At 43.0% G+C, this 22282-nt stretch overlaps 1 protein-coding gene across 1 annotated transcript; it reads left to right on the forward strand.

Annotated features, from left to right (window-relative positions):
• The first annotated feature begins 786 nt into the window (after nucleotides 1-786).
• Nucleotides 787-22015, forward strand: LOC118398440 (WD repeat-containing protein 20-like). Its single transcript, XM_035793765.2, has 4 exons — nucleotides 787-1591; nucleotides 17338-17520; nucleotides 17782-19242; nucleotides 19617-22015. The coding sequence occupies exons 1-4, from the start codon at nucleotides 1343-1345 to the stop codon at nucleotides 19668-19670; spliced, it is 1947 nt and encodes a 648-aa protein (XP_035649658.1). The 5' UTR covers nucleotides 787-1342; the 3' UTR covers nucleotides 19671-22015.
• Nucleotides 22016-22282: the final 267 nt, after the last annotated feature.

Here is a 22282-nt window from a genome sequence, read left to right on the forward strand (position 1 = left end):
ATAAACCACATGTGTCCTTATAGGGCAGCAGTCATAAGGGGTGCCTGCCACTCGGGGGCCTGAGGCGTCATGATAGTGTGTCAGGCCTGGCCCACTAGGCCCCACCATACACCCCTATGGCGTGTCAGCAATGTCACAGCTGTGCGCAGCCTTTCAAACCACCTGCTCCCATTGAACCATCCGGACAGACAGACGCAGGGCAGAAGGACTCTGGAAAGATAACAGGCTAGCCACAAGTATTTTTTGGGGCCTGTGAGATTGGGAAAGAATAGATGTGTTCAAGTTATGGTTCAGTTCTAGGCTACAGAAACTGTGTTGACAAATTGGATAAAGAGTTTACTTCTACATTCTTTAATCCTGCCAACCAATAAAACACTTGTAGGCCTATAGAAATACACTCTTTTGTGTGGTTTTATCCCAACAAGGGGGCATGTTTTGTGTCCTAATGGTGACACTACTGCTCATTTAGTTATAATGATGATATTAACATGACTTGCAATATGTTGATTTTGTGTGAGGAGTTTAACATGAGTAGGCTAACACATATACAATACACATCTTGATTATAAACAAGAAATTAGAAAATCTTTCATGTCAAATCATAGAAAATACCAGAATTCTCAGGCATGGGTATACTGCACAGTGCTTGACCGCAGACTGACCAGACGATGGCACTATTAGCAACAGACGAGTTATTAAAACATATCTAGTTATTTCGAGAAGTTACTGTATCTCCCCTCGTGGATGTAAACATCGAGAGGAGACAGAATAATTAGATTTAGACTATGGTCACACTACAGAGAACATCTGGACAGAACAAATAATGAACAAGAAGGAATACATTGAATTGCTTGCAACTATGATGATTGGACTGGATGACTAGAGTTTGCAATTTCATGTCATACATTTATGTAACTAATCAATCAAATATTCATCACATATTCATATTCACAACATTAATATAAATGTCGGGGGATTGTATTCAAATTGAAATAAATAAAAAAATCTTTACGACATTCTCGAGCGTGTTCAGGAGGATATTTTTTCCAAAGGTCCACCATGATTCAAGGACCCACAGAGACCGCATTCTCCACAATAAGAAATTACTCATCCATGCAACTCCACAAGAGCGTTTAAACTAGATTAAACTATGAAATGTATTTTTGTCGAGGGTTTAGAAGTGAATTTCGTCTTATCAAATACCTCACTGCTTTCGCTAAACTAGAGCGTCACTTCTAACGTTCATTGATGCTTTTAGCGCATGGGTTCTGGAATCAATTGCCGAGCGCATGCTCTGTGGGTAAGATCCGGGTTTTGGACAGGATGAACGCCAATTTCCAAGATGGCGGCGGAGGGAGGAGGGAAGGAGATGAACGAAATTAAAACTCAATTCACCACTCGGGAAGGTGTCTATAAACTCCTCACTCACTCCGAATATAGCCGCCCTAACAGGGTGCCTTTCAATTCACAGGGCTCGAATCCGGTGAAAGTCTCCTTCGTGAACGTCAACGACCAGTCCGGCAACGGCGACAGAATCTGTTTCAATGTGGGCCGGGAACTGTATTTTTATATCTACAAAGGCGTAAGAAAGGTACATAGCACTCAGGTGACAATGCCTGTATTATCAAGAAGTGAATGCGTGTGTTCAAACGCATAGTAATTTGCTGTCCAGTATGGTATTTTCACTGACGTGCGCAGATAGCCAGACTAGGCCACTTAGCTATGGTGGCTCGCTAGCTAGCTAGCATCGCCACAGTTTGTTTTGCCCGCACCTTGTGGAGATATGCTGGTTTACATGTCACCCACCTACTTAGCTATCTAGCTGGCCAGTTCAATTCAAGCGAAGGACCCTCCTTCTGTTATGGTGGACTGTTTACGCATAGGCATGAGATTACTCTTGTGTGATGCCTATTTGCTCTATATGAATATGTACGATTTAACCTTGGAGTGTGGGCAAAGGCTCGTGCCCGTCTTCAGTTCTGACATGTTGATTGACATCTGCAGTTTCAGCGTATGTTAAATAAGACACGTTTCCTCGTTGACATAGTGTATTTTGACGTTAGTGATAATTAACTGGTTGTGTTTTTAGTGCTCTTGTTTAATTGATTCTGCACAGGTTCTTTGCAATCATAGAATAGTTGACCATTGCATTTCAAGCGAGTTATGTGTGATATGCTGCTGGTACTTCAAGGCCCCAAAGCCAGCGCTGTACAGTATTGTGCATGTGTGTTAGGTTGGAAGTAAAATGTGTTTGTTGATGATTCGGGATGATGATGTCATGCAAGTGATCTGTCTGGTTCTGACAGTGGTGGTGATGCAACATTTGGGGATGTCACTGCATCGAGCTGTATGCTTGTCTACGGTATCTAGTGACGATGATGGTGATCACATGTCTGATCCACACATTTCTAAACATGTTCAAATCATAAAACAAGTTAAACTTAGACCATTATCAGACACCAGTAAATAATCCTTTGGCTGCTAGGGGCTTTCTAGTGTTATGATTAGGAAGATGTTTTACCACTTCCATGACTTACTGTGTTGGCCGAGTTTGTTTTAAAGGTCCATTGCAGCTGTTTTTATCACAATATCAAATCATTTCTGGCTAACGATTAATTATCTTACTGTGATTGTTTTCAATTAAAATTGTCAAAAAGAAACATGAAGCTTTTTGATAAGCTATTTCGCACGCAATAATTTTGCACGAGTAGTCTTCAGTGAGGTACCTAATTGGAGGAGCTTAATGGGAGGGATATGTAACTAGATGAAGGAAAAAGGAAACCACACACTGCTCTTGATAGTATCACCGATCTTTAATAAGCTTACGTATCGGCCACACTGCCTTCGTCAGAGCTTTTGGGATTTTTTGAAAGTTGCACCATGTGGACCTGGCCCCACCCACATCCGTTCTACACATCGAAGGGGGTTGGAGGCAAAGGAAAAATAAATAAGTGCCTGATCCATTACACAGGTGTACATTATTCTGGGGACAATAAAGACCACTCTGAAATGTGCTGTTTTGTCACACAACACACAATGCCACAGATGTCTCAAGTTTTGAGGGAGTGTGAAAATGACATGCTGACTGCAGGAATGTCCACCAGAGCTGTTGCCAGATGAATGTTCATTTCATTACCATAAGCCGCCTCCAACGTTGTTTTAGAGAATTTGGCAGTACGTCCAACCGGCCTTACCACCGCAGACCATGTGTATGGCTTCGTGTGGGAAAGTGGTTTGCTGATGTCAACATTGATCAAAGTGCCCCATGGTGGCAGTGGGATTATGGTACGGGCAGGCAGAAACTACGGACAACGAACACAATTGCCTCAGAGATCCTGAGGCCCATTGTCGTGCCATTCCACCGCCATTACCTCGTGTTTAATCTCCATATCGCAAGGATTTCGACACAATTCCTGAAAGCTGAAAATGTCTGTTCTTCCATGGCTTCCATACGCAAACATGTCACCCACTGAGCATGTTTGGTATGCTCTGGATCGACGTGTAAGCCAGCGTGTTCCAGTTCCTGCCAATATCCAGCAAGTTCGCACAGCCATTGAAGATGAGTGGGACAACATTCTACAGGCCACAATCAAGAGCCTGACCAACTCGATGCAAATGAGGTGTTTCATGCAGCATGAAGCAGATACTAACTGGTTTTCTGATCCATGCCTCTACTTTAAAAAATATTTTTTTAAAGGTATCTGTGACCAACAAATGCATATCTGTATTCCCAGTTATGTGAAATCCATAGATAAGGGCCTAATGAATTTTCTACATTTGTAAAAACTATGAAATAACACATGGAATCATGTAGTAACCAAAAAACTCTTAAACAAATTAAAATGTTATTTTAGATTCTTCAAAGTAGCCACCCTTTGCCTTTGACAGCTTGGTACACTCTTGTCGTTCTCTCAACTAACTTCACCTGGAACTTCCCACATATGTTGAGCACTTGTTGGCTGCTTTTTCGTCACTCTGCAGTCCAACTCATCCCAAACCCTCTCTATTTGGTTGATGTCAGGTGATTGTGGAGGCCAGGTCATCTGTTGCATCAATACATCACTCTCCTTCTTGGTCAAGGAGGTGTGTTGGGTAATTTTTTTTAATTAACTAGGCAAGTCCGTTAACAATTTCTTATTTCCGATGACGGCCTAGGAACAGTGGGTTAACTGCCTTGTTCAGAGGCAGAACGACAGATTTTTTTACCTCGTCAACTCAGGGATTTGATCTGGCAACCTTTAGGTTACTGACCCACCGCTCTAACCACTAGGCTACCTGCCACCCCTCATTGTCCTTTTGAATAACAGAATGCTGTGGTAGCCATGCTGGTTAAGTGTGCCTTGAATTCTAAATAAATTGCAGACAGTGTCACCAGCAAAGCACCATCACACCTCCGCCATTCTTCACGTTGGGAACCACACATGCTGAGATCATCCATTCACCTACTCTGCATCTCACAAAGACACTCCGGTTGGAGTCGAAAATCTCACATTTGGACTCATCAGACCTAAGGACAGGTTTCCATTGGTCTTATGTCCATCGCTTGTGTTTCTTGACCCAAGCAAGTCTCTTCTTTATTATTGGTGTCCTTTTAGTAGTGGTTTCTTTATAGCAATTGCACCATGAAGGCCTAATTTCACGCAGTCTCCTCTGAACAGTTGATGTAGAGATGTGTCTGTTACTTGAACTCTGAAGCATTTATTTGGGCTGCATTTTCTCAGTCTGGTAACTCTAATGAACTTATCCTCTGCAGCAGATGTAACTCTGGGTCTTCCTTTCCTGTGGCTCTCATCATGAGCGCTTGATGGCTTTTGCACATTTTTATTTGATTTATTTAACTAGGCAAGTCAGTTAAGATCAAATTATTATTTACAATGACGGCCTACCAAATGGCAAAAGGCCTTCTGCGAAGCTGGGATTAAAAATAAATAAAATATAGGGCAAAACACACATCACGACATAAGGAGAGATCTAAGACGACAACATAACATGGCAGCAACACATGACAACAGCATGGTAGCAACACAACATGGCAGCTCACAACATGTTAGCAGTACAAAACAGGGTAAAAACATTGTTGGGCACAGACAACAGCACAGAGCACGAAGGTAGAGGCAATACATCACGCAAAGCAGCCACAACTGTCAGTAAGTGTACATGATTGAGTCTTTGAATTAAGAGATTGAGATAAAAAACTGTCCAGTTTGAGTGTTTGTTGCAGCTAGCTGCAGCGAACTGAAAAGCCGAGCGACCCAGGTATGTGTGTGCTTTGGGGACCTTTAACAGAATGTGACTGGCAGAACGGGTGTTGTATGTGGAGGATTAGGGCTGCAGTAGATATCTCAGATAGGGGGGAGTGAGGCCTAAGAGGGTTTCATAAATAAGCAACAACCAGTGGCAGGGCTCTACGCTGAGATTTTTGACGAGGAGCACATGTGTACCTCAGTTGAAACATGTAGGAGCACATGAGAAAATCTCCTGAAGAGGCTATCCCTTTTAATTTATTTTTGTTGCACTAAATGTTATCCAAGTACTGTAGGGGCACTGGCGCTTCCAAATAAAAATGTCAGGTAGCACAGCAAAATATTTAGGAGCAAATGTGACCAAAATGGTAGCACCATAGAGCCCTGAGTAGGTCTTGCGACGGGTATACAGAGATGACTAGTTTACAGAAGAGATAGGCTTTTGCGAATGCTTTTGAATACATTTTCAAAGTTGTTGAAATTTTCCTCATTGACTGACCTTGACGTCCTAAAGTAATGATGGACTGTCATTTCTCTTTGCTTATTTGAGCTGTTCTTGCAATAATATGGACTTGGTGTTAGCCCTATTTGGTATATCTTCGGTATGCCACATCTACCTTGTCACAGAACAAATTATTGGCTCAAATTCAGTAAGAAAGTGATTCCACAAATTCACTTAACAAGACACACCTGTTAACTGAAATGGATTCCAGGGGACTACATCATGAAGCTGGTTGAGAGAATGCCGTGAGTGTGCAAAGCTCTCATCAAGGCAAAGGGTGGCTACTTTAAAGAATCTCAAATATAACATTTTGATTCAACAGTTTTTTTTTTCTGGTTACTACATGATTCGGTATGTGTTATTTCATAGTTTTGATGTCTTCACTATTATTCTACAATGAGGACAAGGAGGTATATCAAAACTTGACTGGTACTGTAAGTATTCAGTCTCTTTGCTATGAGACTCGAAGTTGAACTCGGGTGCATCCTGTTTCCATTGATGATCCTTGATGTTTCAACAAATTGATTGGAGTCCACCTGTGGTAAATTCAATTGATTGGACATGATTTTGAAAAGCACACACCTGTCTATATAAGGTCCCACAGTTGACAGTGCATGTCAGAGCAAAAACCAAGCCATGAGGTCGAAGGAATTGTCCATAGAGAGCCAAGACAGGATTGTGTGAGGTCACTGAACTTGGGAATGGTAAGAAAAATGTGCTGTACCATTGAACGTCCACAAGAAAACAGTGGCCGCCATCATCCTTAAATGGAAGAAGTTTGGAATGACTAACTCTTCCTAGAGCTGGCCGCCAGGCCAAACCGAGCAATCGGGGGAGAAGGGCCTTGGTCAGGGAGGTAACAAAGAACCGGATGGTCACTCTTGACAGAACTCCAGAGTTCCTCTGTGGAGATGGGGAAAACCTTCCTGAAGGACAAACATCTCTGCAGCACTCCACCAATCAAGCCTGTTTGGTATAGTGGCCAGATGGAAGCCACTCTTCAGTAAAAGGCACATGACCGCCAGCTTGGAGTTTGCCAAAAGGCACCTAAAGGACTCTCAGACCATGAGAAACAAGATTCTCTGGTCTGATGAAACCAAGATTAAACTCTTTGGCCTGAATGCCAAGCATCACGTCTGGAAGAAACCTGGCACCATCCCTACGGTGAAGCATGGTGGTTGCAGCATCATTCTGTGTGGAGGTTTTTCAGCTGTAGGGACTGGGAGACTAGTCAGGATCGAGGGAAAGATGAACTGAGCAAAGTACAGAGATCCTTGAAGAAGTCCTGAGTGCTCTGGAGCAGGTTATCAGACTGGGGCGACGGTTCACCTTCCAACAGGACAACGTTCCCACACAGCCAATACAACGCAGGACTGGCTTCGGGACAAGTCTCTGAATGTCCTTGAGTGGTCCAGCCAGAGACCAGCAACGCTCCCCATTCAACCGGACAGAGCTTGAGTAAATCTGCAGAGAAGAATGGGAGATACTCCCATACATGTGTTCCATGAATGTAGCTTCATATCCAAGAATAATCAAGGCTGTAATCACTGCCAAAGGTGTTTCAACAAAGTACAGAGTAAAGGTTCTGAATACGTATGTAAATGTGATATCAGTTTTTTTTATATATATATATATATATATATATATATATATAAATTAGCAACACTTTTTTGCCTGCTTTTGCGTTGTCATTATGGGGTATTGTGTGTGTAAATTGGAGGGGGAAAACTGTCATCAATTTTAGAATAAGGCTGTAACCTTAAATGTGGAAAAAGTCAGGGTGTCTGAATACTTTCCAAAGTCACTGTTAAACACAGGAAAGTCATGTTTTTGACTGCACTGTCCATTTAACATGGGGGACTTGTGGGCCACTTCTTGGGTGGAGTAGATCTGTGTGGGAGATTGTAAGATATTTTAACACTTGTCATCAAGTTTTGCAAGTGTTCCTGACAAATGTTCTACTGACCGTGACACAATTGGCACAAAATCTTTTGTATAAGAGGGCCTGGAAGTTGCTTTGGAGGCCCCTGTGCCCTGTCTGGAAAATCATTTAAGGGACAGACTGGTTTAATGCATCATAAAGGCCTACTTCTTCACTGAGTTCACTCCTGTCACATTGTCATTTCCTGTAAACAGTGCTCTCTTAGCACAGGTTGGTAAGATTGGCAAACCTGCCCTCCCCAGGACTGGACTCAGCAGGTCTCTATGTAGTCCTTCCTGTAGTCAGTGAAGCATGCCAGAAGGGTATACCACAAGCCAGCTAACTTGCCTAAATCTTCTGATATAACTTTTTTTGGAGAGAGAGAGAAGCTTGACGTGTGTGTGGTCTAATTGATTAAACAAACTATAACACATCTAAGTTGAGCTTTTTTTTTTATTAACAAGAAAATCAATGGTTATTTCTGCAGTTTTATTAGAGGTAGGTGGCTAACTCGTTGATCTTGTTTTGTAGAACACCCCTAGGTAAATAGGGCTACAGAGCTAATGCCTGTTGATTAGTTTTGAGGGTGCTGTTTGGTTTCATTGGGTTGGTTTAAAGCAGGAGATACATTTGTTTTCCTGTGATAAGTCATTTTATAGCAGGGAGTAGGACTACAGTCCCTCGCTCATTACCAGAGAGTTAGGACAGTCTGTGTTAATCTCAAAATGAGTTTAATAGTGGCATTGGATTATATTTTAGCAGTGCCTGTGTGGACATTTCTCAGTTAAAGACAAGGAGGCAGAAGGCACCCTCCAGTCTAATTGGCTAAACTGATTTTTTGTTGTCACTAGATAGTTATCCTTCCATTTGGAGACAGATTTACATGTGAATATTCTAAAATCATAAAAACAATATCTGCATTTTCCCACCAGAGATGTTTCCATGCAATTGACTTGTTGTGGATAAAATGCATGATCACGTAGTGTATAGAAAAATAACTTTTGTTAAATGGATTTTCAACTCTGCTGATGGTTTTATCACAAATTGTGCGTCTTATTTATTATATATATATATATATATTTCCCATTCTGGTCTTGCCATGTCCACTCTAGCCAACCGCTCACAGACAGTGCGGTATAGCCTAGGCCTACATGATCAGATTATTATGGACAAAAGAGCGAGAATCTTTGTATTTGTCAAACCCCAGCCAAGCATTGACTATCATGTCACCAGAATAAGACCCTTGATATTTATTGGAAAGGAGCATGAAGCTCATCACCGTACATTTTTACCACCCTGTGAAGTTCATAATTTATTTCAGCTGTAGCGTAATAAACTGCATCAATTCCCAAATCGTAGTGGGAGGACCACGCAACACATCGTGTGACTCTAAGTTGACTTCGATATAATGGTTATTATATCAATATTTTCCCATAAAGGCATTTCTACCACCATTTATCACATTATTCATTTTTACAAAGATCCCATCTTGTCTAGTGTGTTTTTTTTGTTTTGTCGACGTTTGAAAAGTTTAGTGACAAATTATCTGTTTCTGTCAGGCCTGTCGTGACTTTTAAAAAAAATTTTATCCAACATGTACTTTTACTTTAATTGCATAAAAAGGTTGGATGGAAACTAGGGATATGACACATTTTTTTTCTTAACGTTTAAGCAGCAATTTTTTTTTGCCTTTCATTAACAATAACATTTTCTAAAATTCACACTAATTAACAATGCAGCTTGCGCTGCTGCCAACAACGGGTTGGGTCTCGGTGCGTCCCTTTTCAAATGCAACTGTCCCTTTTCAAATGCAACTGTACTACCATCACTGTACCTCCGTTCCATCTCGCAAAGTTAACATTTCCTTCTCATTTAACTTCTGAAAGCCAAACAGGAATTCGCTGCTGTCGCTTGCCTTTCTCTGCCATTTGTCCAACTGTTAACAACGGTGGCGTAGTGGTAGAAAGTCGACTCCAAAATCATTTATTCCTCTAATCATTGCACGTCTACTCCCATTTGAGTGTCAGGACTCGATTCAGCTATGAACCGACTCTTAAGGTTAAGTCTTTTTGGAAAGGAGGAAACTGATTAGTTGCTGTACTTCCGAGAACACAAATACTCAACTTTCATAGCGAGCAATGAGGAACTGACATTCTGACCACACCGCTTGCGTCGCAAAATAAATATACACGTTATTCAATCATTTCACCCACAGTGCTCGCACGCGCCAACAAGCGTCTGCGTTGCCAAACAGTAGTCAGTTCCATCTCCTCATTGGTTCATAGAAGCATATACCCACGTGCCATCTCATTAGTTATACCCACGTGGGTGATTGAAAAATGGTTTTGGTAATACACCTATTATGAAAGTTAGATGCCAATCGCCATATAAAGTCCAAAGAAGGAAAAGGCCTGGAAGGAGGAGAGATGACTAGAAACAAATCGGTTGACTGTTTTATTTGTGGATTAATTGTCGGGAGTAGAGGACCTTGTGCATTTTCAGGTAAAATAACTCAACGTTTATATCCCAGGACAAATTAGCTAGCAACGGCAAGCTAACTAGCTAAATTGCCATAAATGTTTAATGCTTTCGACCTGTCCCCAAATTAAGATAATTGGTTCAGAGTTTGTTTTGATATTTCAATCTGCGTGCTGTGGTCACATTTGGTGTGGGGGGGGGACAAAATCAATTTGCGCATGATGGCGGACGCGTTTGGGCATGGTGTGAGATTAAGGGGAGGAGCACAACGTAGGCAGGTAGGTCTGCCTGCCACAAGGCAGGCAGGTAGGTCTGCCTGCCACAAGGCAGGCAGGTAGGTCTGCCTGCCACAAGGCAGGCAGGTAGGTCTGCCTGCCTCCCACATATGCTCTCTCTAATTCTCTCTTTCTCTCTCTCGGAGGACCTGAGCCCTAGGACCGTGCCCCAGGACTACCTGACATGATGGCTCCTTGCTGTCCCCAGTCCACCTGACTGTGCTGCTGCTCCAGTTTCAACTGTTCTGCCTTATTATTATTCGACCATGCTGGTCATTTATGAACATTTGAACATCTTGGTCATGTTCTGTTATAATCTCTACCCGGCACAGCCAGAAGAGGACTGGCCACCCCACATAGCCCGGTTCCTCTCTAGGTTTCTTCCTAGGTTTTGGCCTTTCTAGGGAGTTTTTCCTAGCCACCGTGCTTTTACACCTGCATTGTTTGCTGTTTGGGGTTTTAGGCTGGGTTTCTGTACAGCACTTTGAGATATCAGCTGATGTACGAAGGGCTATATAAATAAATTTGATTTGATTTGATTTTAGGTCTGCCTGCCTGCCACAAGGCAGGCAGGCAGGCAGGTAGGTCTGCCTGCCACAAGGCAGGCAGGCAGGTAGGTAGGTCTGCCTGCCACAAGGCAGGCAGGCAGGTAGGTAGGTCTGCCTGCCACAAGGCAGGCAGGCAGGTAGGTAGGTCTGCCTGCCACAAGGCAGGCAGGCAGGTCTGCCACTCGGCAGGCCTAGTGTGCGGTTCTATCTGACAACAACCAAAGCTGTATCTCGCAATGGAATTATGTATCTCACAATTTCTTGGCTTGCAATTTCAGTAAAGCAGGGCCGATCAATGAATAGGCAGAGCGAAGACTGACAGAGCGAAGACTGAACACACTTGTATCATTAGCGAAGAGAAAGAGCAGGGGTGTAATTTAGTCCAATCCAGTGGTCACCAATCAGTCCATCATCAAACATTTCTATAAAAAATAGAAAACGGATTAAGTATTATTAGTTTTGCGGTAGGTGTACTGGATTCAGCTGCCCTGCATGCTAGGTAGTAAAAGTGTTCCCATTTTGAGCTATTTAATCTGTCTGAATGTAAAAACTACTACCCAGAAGGCCGGGAGAGCAAATCAAGTGCCCGTATAGGCCTACTGCTGGCTAATCAGATCACCAGGTCTGCAGCTTCCACTTGCCCATAGAGAAGTTGATACTCACATTTCTAAACCTTTAAAACCATGACTAGAGACTCAACTAATACCGCAAAGAACAGCTGTTTTTCTGAGTGAGTGAACGTTTGTATTTTTTTTCAGCACTGTCAACACTTATATAAGCCAGAAAATGTGCTTCTCCCTATCGACTCCCGCTACAAAGTATCGATTGGCTTATGTTATTAGCGGCTTGCCTTTTTTAATATTGAGGAATATTTCATGTTCTCTGGTGATAGGAGTGAGAACATGTATTCATGTATGAGGCAGAAATAATTAAATGTGGTGCAAGACGGTGGCCCCTTTTTGGTCAGTCTCAGTGGAGGAAACGAGAGCTGAGGAACTGTGAGAGGCTGGCCATCAGATGCAGGCACAATCAGTCCAGTAAAATTAAAAGGAATTATTTTAGTTTTTGTTCACTCAGCTGTGCCTCACAAGTAATACAACAAATTATATATTACCAGTGTATTCATATTCCTCAAGTTTTGAAATGTCATTTTTAAATGGTCTGAGAATAACAACACTGGCAGGGCAATTCAAGCATAGCCAAAATGCAGTGATAATGTATTGGGCCTATAGCCTGCACAAACCTCATTGCTACAGAACGTTTTTTAATAAGTTATTAAAGGTGCAAAATTGCTCCGCCATTTCCTGGTTGCTCAAATTCTAACAGTTTACCCAAGTTCGGTTTGTGACAAAACAAGCAGTGTGTAGTGTAGAGAATTATTGTACCATCTAAACCCATGTGAAATATTTTTCAAAAACCAAACTTAAGAACCTGAAGCATAGAAAGTGCACAGAACATATTTTCCGCTCTTTAGACTTGCTATTAATGAGTGACAGATCTATTGCTCACATTTCTATGTGAATTTGGTTGGGTCGGCCAAAAAGTTACATATTGAGCGGTAGATCTCGGCTCAAAACATTTTGCAACTAAAACAAGATTTCTATTGTATAAATGCTGGTAGGTTGCTCCCTGTTTGCTTCCGTTTAAGAAATGGTTTGAAACAGAATCGGCATAATGAATACGCCCTAGGGGAGCCGGTGCAGGGCAGAAAAGGCTGTGATGTGAATGTCTTGATAATCTGTTTAGCATGCCTTGCATATATTTACCAAAGTAGCCAAAAGTTATATTTAAATTACACAATTTTCCCCAGGCCTTATAGCCTATCATCTAGTTAGACTATAACACGGGAAATCATATTTTGTGAATAATGCACTATTTACATTTTTCTTCAATGTTAAAGATCACACTTTTATTTCAAAGTTTTTAACTTTAAAATGTTCACACCCCTAATAGAAACCTGGTTATTGACATTCATTTTCAATCACTCTTTGTCATCACTCATGCTGGAACTCGGAGTTAGCAGGTCTGACAGAGCATTTATGCCCTGTTGTGGCTCTTGGTGTGTGTGATTGAATTTGTCATGGTGTCTTTCATCTGAGGGTCCACAGATCAGCAAGATCTGATCCTGAGTGGAACTCTACATTATTCTCTCAGACATAGGCTTGGCCTAATCAATTGCCTGTCTTTTGTGTGTTTTGAATGAGTTTCACATGACATGAGTTTTAAAAAAGTGAGTTAAAAAAAAGTTTAACGTGCCATGGATAGAAAAGGCCTATGGTCATTGGTTTGTCGAGGGCTTTGGAGCAGCATGGATTCTTGGCATATCAAAGTGTGCTGGCCTTGCTCTGACAGATCTGTCAGCAGTCTTATGACAGCCATATAATCTCCCTCGCTGCCTCCGATGATCCTCCACTCAGTTGCATCACCAGGGTCTCAGACTGACTCCTACAGTATCATCCCTTGGGCCAGGAGTTTTTCTGAATTTCCTCAGAAAAGCTTTAGGTAAAATGATGGCCAGGTGTTTTTCCTGGTCAGTTCACATGAACAGGAAAAACTCTTGGCCTAATCGTCAACAATATAGCTACTTATCTTACAAGTGATAACCTAGCCTATACCTTCGGGGGGCCTCAAATCCAGCTGCAGTGACCTACTGTACCACTCACTGCCTAGTACCGACCAGCTGTCCACAAACCCTTACTCTTAAATGTTTTATATCCATGAATTTGACAACCTCTGTTAAATTACCGACATTACAAATGACCCCTCTTATAATGTTTATACGGCAGCATCTCTCTGATTTAGAGTCAAATTGTCACCCCAGAGGTGCGTCTCTGCCCTAGCCACCTGTTGGTAGACATGGGCACTGCAGCTCTCTTTTGCTCTTTCTGTCTCTCTGTTTCTGCCTCTCTCTCTGGGCTAATGATTGGTCGGGCATCAGGAAGGCAGTAGGACCAGCGTCTTGTGCCTCTGGAGATTTACAGACATGCAATACCCCTAATGCCCTTGATATGATTGTCCTTGGGCAAGTTTGACAATGTTGCTACTTGCTAGGTTATGTTTTTTTTAAACTGTGTGAGGGATGGTGGATCTGACTATGCAGCCATATACCAGTATGTATTGTAAAAATATAGTCTATAATGATATGTGGTAGTGCTAAAGAAATGAAAAATTGGAATACTTAAAAAAGAAAAACAGCTTATCACGCTATACCATAATAAATGTACGTTCAATTGCTGAGACCATTGATTACTTTTGACCAAGCACCCTACACACTAAAGCAAGGCTGTTGAAAACTTAGGCTGGTTAAGGAAGTAATTTTATCATTCCATACCCTAGGGTTTTGCCGAAATGACGCTGCTGGCTATACCACAAAGATGTTTTGAAAAATCAAACAGCTAGATTGTTTACCTTTTCAAAAGATCCTCTGTGGAACTTCCTGAATAATCGGTCATTCCATTCTCAATCTTCTTGTAAGATCCCCTTCAAATGACAGTTTTAGTTTTCCTTGAGTGTAGCATGCTTCTTCTGTGCTGACTGAACACATTTGTCAAAGTGGAAAAGGAGTTCTCACATGAAGCTGTGGATGGCCAAAAGACAATCCATGTGCAGTAAGCACTGTCGGCATAGCGGAGAGAGGCCCAGAGATTCGTTTGCAGGATATCAAGTGGGTTCATTTGTCCTCATTGGCGCAAAAACTGGCAAGTGACACTAAACTCAGCTTCCACCAAATCTGTTTTGCTTAGATCCAGCAGTGGTTTCATGTTTCACATCTGGAAAGTCATGGCTCTCAGGGCCTCCACCAGTTGGCTGTTGCGTTCGCTGAATCATTCTGACATTTCACCAATCAACGCGTCCAAGAACAGTCTTTTTACACTCAGTCTTTTCTCTGTCCTCATGGGCCTACTGTACTGTCCACCATGTATTGCTGGAGATATGTACTTACATAACGTTGTCGTTTGCCTGGAGCTGGTGGTGAGTTAGTGCCACTGGCACGGAACTGTGCCCAAATGGTTTCGAACTCGCTGTCACACCTCAGCTTCTCAACACACTCCAACGCACTGCGGACCACTTTGACTCTAGTGTAAAGATCTGTTGCTTTTGCATGGAGTAATTTTTTTGGAGGATCGAGAAGACTTGATTCTGTAACCATGGTGGCTGTAAATTTAAAGCCAGGGTCCGTCACTGCCTTCAGCAGCCCTGTATCCTCGAGGCTTACTTCTGTGTTGTACAAACATGGTCATTCGATGTCACAGAGGAACTTCACAATGCTGTCAACTTTTAACAACCACTGACACAGTTGCCATGTGTCCCCCTCTCCTTTGGCATTGTTTGAGTACTTTAGCGAAGCCAATTTCTGATATCCACCGTGGCAGATTAGCTGGTTCGAGCAAGCTAAATAGGCTAAGGCTAAGACTTAAAAAAAAAGAATAATAATTATACCGCAAGCTAAGAAGCTAACTAAACTCTGTAGTGGTGGGGCATGAGGCAGAGTTGAGAGAAGCAGCTTCAATGGTGAACTTGACCCCCCGCCCTTATAAATCGAAATCAAATATTACAGGTGGAGGCGTGTCAATGTTATTCTCTTAGCTTATCACAGATAAGAAGCACCCCCCCTGCTTTTTATGGAAACCCAAAGGAGTCATACCTAACCCACCCCAGTGGCTTTCCATAGTCCCCCTATACACACAGCGGTGTGCGCTGTCTATGGTGCTGACGCAGCGGAGATACAGATTCTGTGCAAACTTGTCACTCAATCACTAGAACGTTTTAGCTTCTTTTAATATATTGGCATATAAAACTTCACTGATGGGGCTAAGCCCCTGTTTGCTCCCTCGTGAATCCGCGCCAGCATATATACCGATTGTTTCAAGAAAAACTACCAAACCTATTGGTGATGGAAAATCTGAGCAATCAAATGAAATCTCATGTCAGCCCTGATCAGCATGTAGCCTACATATAGTCAGATGAGTTGTCACCGGTGGTAGCTTAGGCTATTTTTATTCCGGTAAAACACAATTTAACACCCATGATAAAAAATAACCTATCAAATGACATTGGGTTGTCATTCAACTAATAAAGCCTGATGTTCCCCAAGCCATTTTACAAACATTTTAATGCTGAAGGTGACGCGCAGATGTACCTCCTCATTGGTCAGCTCTCGACGCAGTGCATTTTGACTAGGCTACTGATATTGCCTGGCGTTGTTCAATATGAAAAATGATTTGTAGATCAATGACTGTCAACATAATGACATACTTAGCTCGACACTGAAAGAGCGGACGCAGGCCGATGCAGTCGTATCTTAAACATTTGAACTGGGGACGTTGCTTATCGGTGGTGAATCGTTACATCTCTACTAATATTGTTGCTATAGGGCAATTCCACGATATGGGAATTGTGCTGAGACTCTGATTTGTCACTTAAAATGTATGCCTAACAAAAAACATTGATTTCAAAGTTTAACAATCCATACAACTATGCACAAGGAAGGCTTTTAACAATGTCTGGACTGCACCAACCAATCACTGCATCTGTTTCACAAGTTTGGACATCAAAGTACAGCACAGTAGAGTACAGTACATTATAGTATACTCAACTCTAGTGTGTGCTGTGTACTTTAGTGAGCTGTACTCTACTTTTCTTTACTGTGCTGTACTGTCCAAACTTGTGAACTCTACTGTGGTTTGTGACTACTATGATTTACCGTTGTAGCCAATTCAATTGCAGACAGTCTGTTACCGATTTTTGTTTAGGGAATTACATTACTGATTTTGTAACGGAATTTAGTTTTAATCGCTGAACAATTAATGAACACATTTGCTATCAGTAAAAACACTTAACTAATTGAAAGGTCTACCTTGTTACTTCTGTGAACTTTATTTATTCTCCCTCATGAGGGAGTGCGATTTGAAAATATCTTAGATATGTGGGTTTGTGATAACTGAGTTAAGGCACAAGGCAATGTTTATTAAATGCTGGGAAAAAAATGTATTTCTAATACCTTTAAGACTTATTTTTCTGGTAGATGTTTTCTAAGACCCGCTTTCTATCTGCTTGACCAGAATTCAAAGCCTTTGATTATTCCAAGTTTTTAGGATGGAAAATGGTTGAACAATTTACATGTCCCTTAATTCCTCAACATTATAGACTCATTTGACACTCGATTTGACATTCTCCTATGAACTTCACATGTTGGTGATCATGGGTCCTTTTACATGGAAATGATACTGTTTTTCATGAGGTCAATGATGATCTGCAAGTGTTATATAGACAGGAGGAATAGCTTTGTAAAATAACTGAGGTGTATGTTCAAGATAATTGCTCTACCTGTGAGTCAGACGTTGTGTCCTGTGTTTCTCCACGTTTCTAGGCGGCTGACCTGAGCAAGCCCATAGACAAGAGGATCTACAAAGGAACGCAGCCCACGTGTCATGACTTCAACCCCCTCACAGCCACAGCGGAGAGCGTCTCCCTGCTCGTGGGTTTCTCGGCCGGCCAGGTGCAGCTCATTGACCCAATCAAGAAGGAGACCAGCAAGCTCTTCAATGAGGAGGTAGGTTTAACAGAGTTTACTTTAGCCAAGCTGGCTAAAATGGGTGTCCTGTGGTTGAATATCAATGTATGATGTTGACTGCCTACTGGGAGGAAACTGTTTTCTAATGCAAAATGAGAGTAAAGGTTCTGTTCCAATATCCAATGTATTAGGCATGCATTTAAGTGTAACGCTAGTGTTGATATCTTGTTTGAATGCATGTTTGACACTTGAGTTATTTGTCTCTCGCTGACAATCATTGTCTCCCCCTCTCTCCCTCAGAGACTGATAGACAAGTCTCGTGTGACATGTGTACGGTGGGTTCCTGGCTCAGAGAGCCTCTTCCTAGTGGCCCACTCCAGCGGCAGCCTGTACCTGTACAACGTAGAGCACACCTGTGGCACCACGCCACCCCACTACCAGCTTCTCAAACAGGGCGATGGCTACGCCGTGCACACCTGCAAGAGCAAGTCGGCCCGCAACCCCCTACTGCGCTGGACAGTAGGCGAGGGGGCGCTGAACGAGTTTGCCTTCTCCCCCGATGGGAAGTTCCTTGCGTGCGCCAGCCAGGACGGCTTCCTGCGCGTGTTTGGCTTCGACGCAGCCGAGCTGCACGGCACAATGAAGAGCTACTTCGGCGGGTTGTTGTGCGTGTGCTGGAGCCCGGACGGACGATATATAGTGGCCGGGGGGGAGGACGACCTAGTGACCGTCTGGTCCTTCTCAGACTGCAGGGTGATCGCCAGGGGCCACGGCCACAAGTCGTGGGTGAGCGTGGTGGCGTTTGATCACTGTACTACCAGCGTGGAGGACAGCGACCCACCCGCCGAATTCAGCGGGAGTGACGAGGAGTTCCACGAGCAGATCCACTTTGGAGGGGGGCGGGACCGGGCTAATAGCTCCCAATCACATCTTTCCAAGAGGAACTCTACAGACGGCAGGCCAGTCAGCGTGACCTATCGCTTCGGCTCGGTGGGCCAGGACACCCAGCTGTGTCTGTGGGACCTGACTGAGGACATCCTGTTTCCCCACCTGCCCCTGTCACGTACCAGAACTCACACTAACGTCATGAGTGCCACCAGCCCCCCGGCTACTGGGGCGGCCACTACTAATACTACTACTACTACTACTGCTGCTGCTGCTACTACCACTACTACTACTACTACTACTACTACTGCTACTACTGCTACTACTCCTACTACTAACCCACCTGGTACCAATGGCAACAACACAGTGAGCAATAGTAGTGGTAACAGTGGCGCCCCAGCAAACTCGCTCCCCGCCCCCCTGCCGCGCTCCAACAGCCTGCCACACTCCTCCGGCCCCGCAGGGGGCAGCACCACGCCTAACTGCCACACGAGCAGCAGCAAAGGAAGCAGCATCATCGACAGCACCTTCATCGCCACGGGCGTCAGCAAGTTCGCTACACTGTCGCTGCACGACACACGCAAGGAGCGCCACGAGAAGGACCACAAACGCAACCACAGCATGGGCCACATCAGCAGCAAGAGCAGCGACAAGCTCAACCAACTGAGCTCTGCGGCGCGGACGGCCAAGGCGGACGCCGCTAAGACTCTGGGCACGCTGCTGTGCCCGCGCATGGAGGAGGTTCCTCTGCTGGAGCCGCTGGTGTGTAAGAAGATTGCTCACGAAAGACTCACTGTGTTAATCTTCCTGGAGGACTGTCTGGTCACAGCCTGCCAGGAGGGCTTCATTTGCACATGGGCCAGGCCCGGTAAAGTGGTGAGTCTGTTACAACCCCTAACCCCTAGACATATGGGCCAGGCCTTGGAAAGTGGTGAGTCTTAACCCCAAGCCACTTTCAACCCCAGACACTTCAGTTTGACATCTAACACCTAGACTAGACACATCATAAATCTCTGAAAATTATTGAGTGAGTTGGGGTTTGTGACACAGGATCCTCTTTTGTCCACTGTGATTCGCTTACAAGGGTGATTATCAATCCAGGATCTTAATTTGATTTTCTTTATGATGATGAAAACGTACCGTTTCCCCTCAATTACCTAAGTTTGAATTCAAATTGTTTTACCGTTCTGAGTGTCCAAAAACCATCTCTTCTCCTCGAACTCATTCCCCTCTGCTCTCTTCCTCCACAGGGCTTACTATCATCTCAGAACCCGGCCAACTCTCCTAGTGGGACTGTTGTATAGCCCTGGTGCTAGTGCTGCTAAACTAAACCGAGCTCCACCAGACATGACGGGACAGGATGACCTGGCCACACCTCGCCACAGCCCTGCAGCGCTGTTCTCTCTCTCTCACACACCTTCATCACAATCACCACTACTGAAGCTATTTTTGTTCTGTTAATCTTTACATAGAAAGATGGATAGCTAATGTGGGCCATTGAGGGTAGATGGGTTGGCCCACATTCTGAAAAGAGTGTAAAGGATCGTGTGAAAGGTGCAGAATGCTTGAAATCATCCAGGAGGATTTAAAGTGTTGTTCAGAGAGGGAGGCTGGCTGCGATGTGTTTACTTTGTTTTCACCTCCCTTCCTCTCTCAACATTCTCTTTCCCGGTCCAAAAACAACCCCTGTAAAAGCTACAGCTTGTTTTCAGACTGGGCTTGTCTCTAATAGAGTGGCCTCCTCCAGAAACCACCCCTAGCCACTACTACCCCCTAGGCTCTTCATGTAGATCTGAAGGACCTTGGATAGGTTTAATCATTATGGTAGTAGGCACATTTCTCCACTATTCAGTTCTCTCAGATCTAGCCTAGGTATTAGGGGCTAGGTGTTGTCTTGGGACAGGTGCTATTGCTTTTAGCTTGATCCTCATCCATGACTAACCCTGGTGGAGTTGGATCACATGTTCATAGCAAAGGGAGACCAGAGCAGTTAGATTCCTATAACTATAATAACAAAAATATTTTTGAATTTAAATCAGAATATCACAGCTTGAGTACGTTGCACTGATTTTATTGTTTATGTAAATGTTTATTCATAATTATGACAAAAACAAGATGGTTGAAGATAGCCTTTGGATGCACTTGGGTTGTGGCGAGTAATCTCTGTCTGGATGCTAAAATCATAGTTGTTGTTTTTTTTTAAAGAAAAAGAGAATTGTTTGCACTTAATAGTTTGTTAGAAGAGAATGGCTTTACAATTTTGGAGTGTGCAAGGACTCCCCCGACAAGGTTGTTAAAAATATAAATAGAATTAAAAACCTTTATCTATTGAACATTTATTTTAATATTGTTTCAGATTTAAAAAATGGGCTCTGTATTATATGTAAATATTGTACTTCAATGATTTGGTGAAATTATCATTGTTACACTAGTTTGAAGTTCTTCATTTCAGAAAATAGTGATATTTCTAATTCAGAAAAATATACATAATAATATTAAAAATTAATCTTGAATATGCAGGTTCATGTTTTTTCCTTTCTGTTGTACATAAAGAGAATTCAGGTGTATTTTTCATAATGAAATGTTTGTTATAGGAGATGTCTCTATGGAATCTTTCTCTTTATCTAGTAGGTAGTTTCTGAAAGCTAGCCTGTTGCTGCAGACTCCTCTATGTAGAAAAGTTTTCCCAGTCCCAAACTCGCTCCTGCACCCTATGCACTTGTGAAGTCCTGAGAGCATGGCCGCAGGATGTTTTGGGTTGGGGGTGCTGTCGACGGGGTTCTGAGTAATATTTTTCTCTGTGCTATGCTGAGAGGATTGTATAGGAAATGTGGAAATTGAAAGACTAGATATATACTTTACCATATTGCTCATATACCTATCCAATCTTCTTAGATCGACACAAGTGTCACAGGGCTTAGGTGCTAGTGGTTGTTTTGGGACTGGGCCGTAGGCTAAGGTAGGAGCCGTCTAATTCAGCCATCACTCAGAGCTCAGGTAAACCACGGAAGACTAACGCTAACATAATTATCTTACCCATTATTAGGCCCCAGTACATAAAATATCTGTGAATTCACCTACCTAGTATACAAATATGACTAAACTGGTGTTATAGGTGTGTGTGGACTATGGCCGCTACATGAGTAATGACAATGGGACTGTGTTTCAACCAGAAATGTGTCAACCACATTTCTGGTCAACTGACACTGTTGATAAATGTTACTACTTGATGGCGGTATGAGTGCTGGGCCTTGTTTACGGGGGTGCAACATTATGAAACGTTCACATAGAAATGTATTGTCTAGAAAAGATATGGGAATATCTGTCGTGTAGATGGGGACTAGAGTTAGCTCTATATTCATGACATTTCTAGGTGCTCATTTCAGCTGAGTGTTTTCCGAAAGCTTCATGGCACTGAGATCATCTTACAACCATTGCCTACAATGGACGTCTATAACGATTATTTTAGCGCTGTGAAGCGTCCGGGAAACTCGCACCCGAGTGTTTCACCTCCCTGAACCCACCCCAGGAGATGAGGGAGTTTTGTGAAGCACCCAGGTAGGCAGTGTGAGGATTCTCCAAGGTCTAACAGTGGGAGTATTATTTTTTTTTTCCTCCATGTGACACCTATTAAACAACTTTGACAGACCTCGTTGTCTCCGACCTCCAGTCTTTACTAGTAGGCCTACGGGCTGAATGAGTATGAATGGACAGTCAGTCAAAAGTTCCCTCTCAATTCTGTTCTATTCACACTTGAATTAAACAATTATGATTGTACCTGTAACACTCTGTTTTGGTAGTATTGAGTGGACAAATGACACTTCAATTTAATTTGAACAGACGACTGTCTCAAATCACTCAACATAATGTTTTGTTTGACCTACTGTTCAATAGCGTTATGACTAAAAAAGCGGAA

The sequence above is a fragment of the Oncorhynchus keta genome, chromosome 19, assembly GCF_023373465.1.
Source record: "Oncorhynchus keta strain PuntledgeMale-10-30-2019 chromosome 19, Oket_V2, whole genome shotgun sequence".
Taxonomy (NCBI): domain Eukaryota; kingdom Metazoa; phylum Chordata; class Actinopteri; order Salmoniformes; family Salmonidae; genus Oncorhynchus; species Oncorhynchus keta.

Bases quoted from the DNA above. Each gene is read 5' to 3' on its own strand.
- LOC118398440 (XM_035793765.2), top strand. From the start codon at position 1,343: ATGGCGGCGGAGGGAGGAGGGAAGGAGATGAACGAAATTAAAACTCAA. The intron at 1,592-17,337 runs GTACATAGCACT...CCACGTTTCTAG, and splicing joins TCTACAAAGGCGTAAGAAAG to GCGGCTGACCTGAGCAAGCC. The intron at 19,243-19,616 runs GTGAGTCTGTTA...CTTCCTCCACAG, and splicing joins GGGCCAGGCCCGGTAAAGTG to GGCTTACTATCATCTCAGAA.